General features: G+C 47.5%; 1 protein-coding gene across 13 annotated transcripts in view; it reads right to left on the bottom strand.

The window, feature by feature from the left end:
* Positions 1–268: 268 nt before the first annotated feature.
* The window catches only part of Vps33b (VPS33B late endosome and lysosome associated), a 30,191-nt gene continuing 27,689 nt past the window's right edge, over positions 269–2,770 (bottom strand). For all 13 annotated transcript variants that reach the window (XM_029555916.1, XM_029555915.1, XM_029555922.1 and 10 more), the window contains 4 exons: positions 1,593–1,694; positions 1,334–1,409; positions 1,115–1,231; positions 269–639 (listed from right to left, as the gene is read on the bottom strand). In XM_029555916.1, the coding sequence (XP_029411776.1) occupies positions 560–639; positions 1,115–1,231; positions 1,334–1,409; positions 1,593–1,694 (375 nt within the window). In that variant the 3' untranslated portion in view covers positions 269–559. The remainder of the gene's footprint in view (positions 640–1,114; positions 1,232–1,333; positions 1,410–1,592; positions 1,695–2,770) is intronic.

Raw genomic sequence — 2,770 nt, forward strand, 5'->3', positions numbered from 1 at the left:
GGTCTCCCTTGTAGCCCTACCCAGCTGGTCTGGCACTCACTGTGCAGACCAGGCTGGCCTTGAACTCAGAGATCCACCTGCCATCTGCCTCCCGAGTGCTGGGATTAAAGGCATGCACCACCCTGCCTAGCAGGCTAGTGACTTTTACAAGGAAGAACTGGAGTAGGTCCAGAGCTATCTATCAGAGACCAGACCATGAAGCATATGAAGTCCCCAAGATGGCCCCACTGTGTAAAGAAGGGAGGGTTTGTCCAGGACTACAAGGGTGTTACATTTGAAAGCAGGGGCTTTATTTACAATGGTATTTGAACAGGATTTAACAAGGGGTACCTCTCCCCCCTCATATCTTAGCAGTATGGGCTATACTCCATAAACAAAAACAGGAATGTCCCAGGGACAGGACATAAATTCTCCTCAGACTTGTTCTCTAAAGCTCCAAATTAGTTCCAAGGTCTGCAGCTCTGAGCTGGGGGCCAGTTTTCTAGCAGGTGGATGTCAAACACTATCATCCCAGTGGGGTCCATGTCCAGGAAAGACTTCAACACTAGCCAGGAAAACTTCAGGCTTTTACTTCACTCATGGCCTCCATAAGGCGAGCACTGTTTGTGATGGCTGTTGTCAGAAAAATGAATCTGTACCCTGAGAGTGAAGACAAGCAGCAGAAGTGATTGAAAGCAGACCCCCAAGAGACACCAGATCAAATCCCTTTAGTTGCACAGTGCCCCAGAATCAGAATTCCAGTTTACAGGCACAGAAACATCAGTAACAGTAGTATGGTTGCAGCTATCACCCCAGAACTGGGAAGCTGAGACAGGAAGATTGCCACAAATTTGAGGCCAACCTGGGGTGCATAGCAAATCCCAGGCTAGTCTGAGCAACATTGATAGACCCTGTCCACCCCCACCCCAAATGGGAAGAAAAATAGAACAAAAAAACATCAGTACCAGTCACTTGGGCACTACAATGTGCCAAGCCTAGTGAGAATGGGCTCCTTACTTCCTGCTTTAGCAGCCCACAGCAAGTGGTGTCACAGCGAGGAGGAAAGCCTTCCTGTCCAAGGCATGCTGTCCCCTGGAACTCATTCAGGCCTGTTCCCACCTTTCTGTTCTCTTACCTTTTTCTCTGCCAAGGAACCGCAGGGCTGATATCTCTGAGAATGTGCAGCCCCCCAAGAACACCACCAAGATGAGTCGCAAGGACTCGCTGGAAGCTTTATCTTCCTTGGCCATATCTATGAGGATCAGAGCAGATGCTGGTCTTCACTGATAAGTCCTGGGTGATGTATCTAGCCTACCTCTTGTCCACACCCTGCCCCTCTGGCAATGCCACATACCTGTGAATGCAAACTCACTGCAGTTTAGCAGCCGTACCACTTCATCAAGGCCCTGCCAGCTTCGCCGCTCCAGCACCTGGGAAGGGGTAAGCACTGGTTTCAAGTCTACTAAAGGTATAAGGCTTACGAAAGGAATGGGACAGAAGCCAGAATCAAGTTTCTTACTAGTTACCGGGGAAGTGAAAGGAGGGATGGATCAGGGCCAAGAGAAAGCAGAAACAGGAAACTAGGAATTGGAGCAAGAGTGACTCTTTCCTACCTGCTCAATAATTCGGCAGCTCAGAGGCACATAGGCACCACTGAAGATGTAAGCCATGTCTCGGGGCACTTTCAGGTCATACTCGCCATCTACACGTGGGATCTAGAATGCAAAGTACTACCTCAAACAGGACAGCTCAGCTCTCTAACCTTTTCAAGGTCAGATGAAAGCAGTACATCTCAAACAATAGTTCGAACTTCAACTAAAGAGAACCAGTGAAAGGTCCTGACAAAAGGGAGTCTATAACCAAGACAACCATTTTATTCAGTACCTGCCAGTTCTCTCAAGAGGTTCCTTTGCTCCCTGTGAAGGGGCTGGAGGAAAGGGTTCTTTTCCAGGTCTTCCCTCCAGCCCCTTCACAGAGAGCGGGGGAATCCACATTGCTCAGTGTTCTTTAGCACTGGCAGGTGTTACATGTATATGAAATAATGGATCTTTATGTCTTGTCTCATTATTAAGCTCATGCTGCAAGGCTAGCAAAGGACCTTCATAAAGGTGCAGTGATGGGCTGGAGAAATGGCTCAGAGGATATGAGCATGTACAGCTCTTCCAGAGGACCTGAATTTAATCCCCAGCAACCAGGTTGGGCAGTTTTCAGCCAACTATAACTCCAGCTGAGGGATCCAATGCCTCTGGCTTCCAAGGACTCCTGAACTTCTGTATGCATAACCACACATAGACACACACATACACATAATTAAAAGTAAAAATGCATCTTTTGAAAAAATGTAATGATGGGCTGGAGATGGCTCTGTAGTTAAGAACACTTGCTATTCTTCTAGAGGACCTGGGTTCAATTCCTAGCACCCATATGGTGGTTATCAATCATCTGTAATTCCAGTTCCAGGAGATCCAACACCCTCTTTTGGCCTCTGCAGGCACTGCAGGACATACAAGCACTTACATAGATGTAGGCAAAACTTTCATAAACATAAAAATAATATTTCATAGGGCTGGAGGGATGGCCCAGTGGTTAAGAGCACTGACTGCACTTGCAGAGGACCCGGGTTCAATTCCCAGCACCCACATGGTGGCTACAAACCGTCCTTAACTCCAGTTCCAAGGGAATCCGAAGCCCTCTTCTGACCTCTGAGGTATTGCACGACATGGGTGCACTCACTCACACTCACATGCAGGCAATATACTCATACACATAAAATAAAAATAATAAATATTAA

The sequence above is a fragment of the Nannospalax galili genome, unplaced genomic scaffold (assembly GCF_000622305.1).
Source record: "Nannospalax galili isolate Female #2095 unplaced genomic scaffold, S.galili_v1.0 scaffold185, whole genome shotgun sequence".
NCBI classification, from domain to species: Eukaryota; Metazoa; Chordata; class Mammalia; order Rodentia; family Spalacidae; genus Nannospalax; species Nannospalax galili.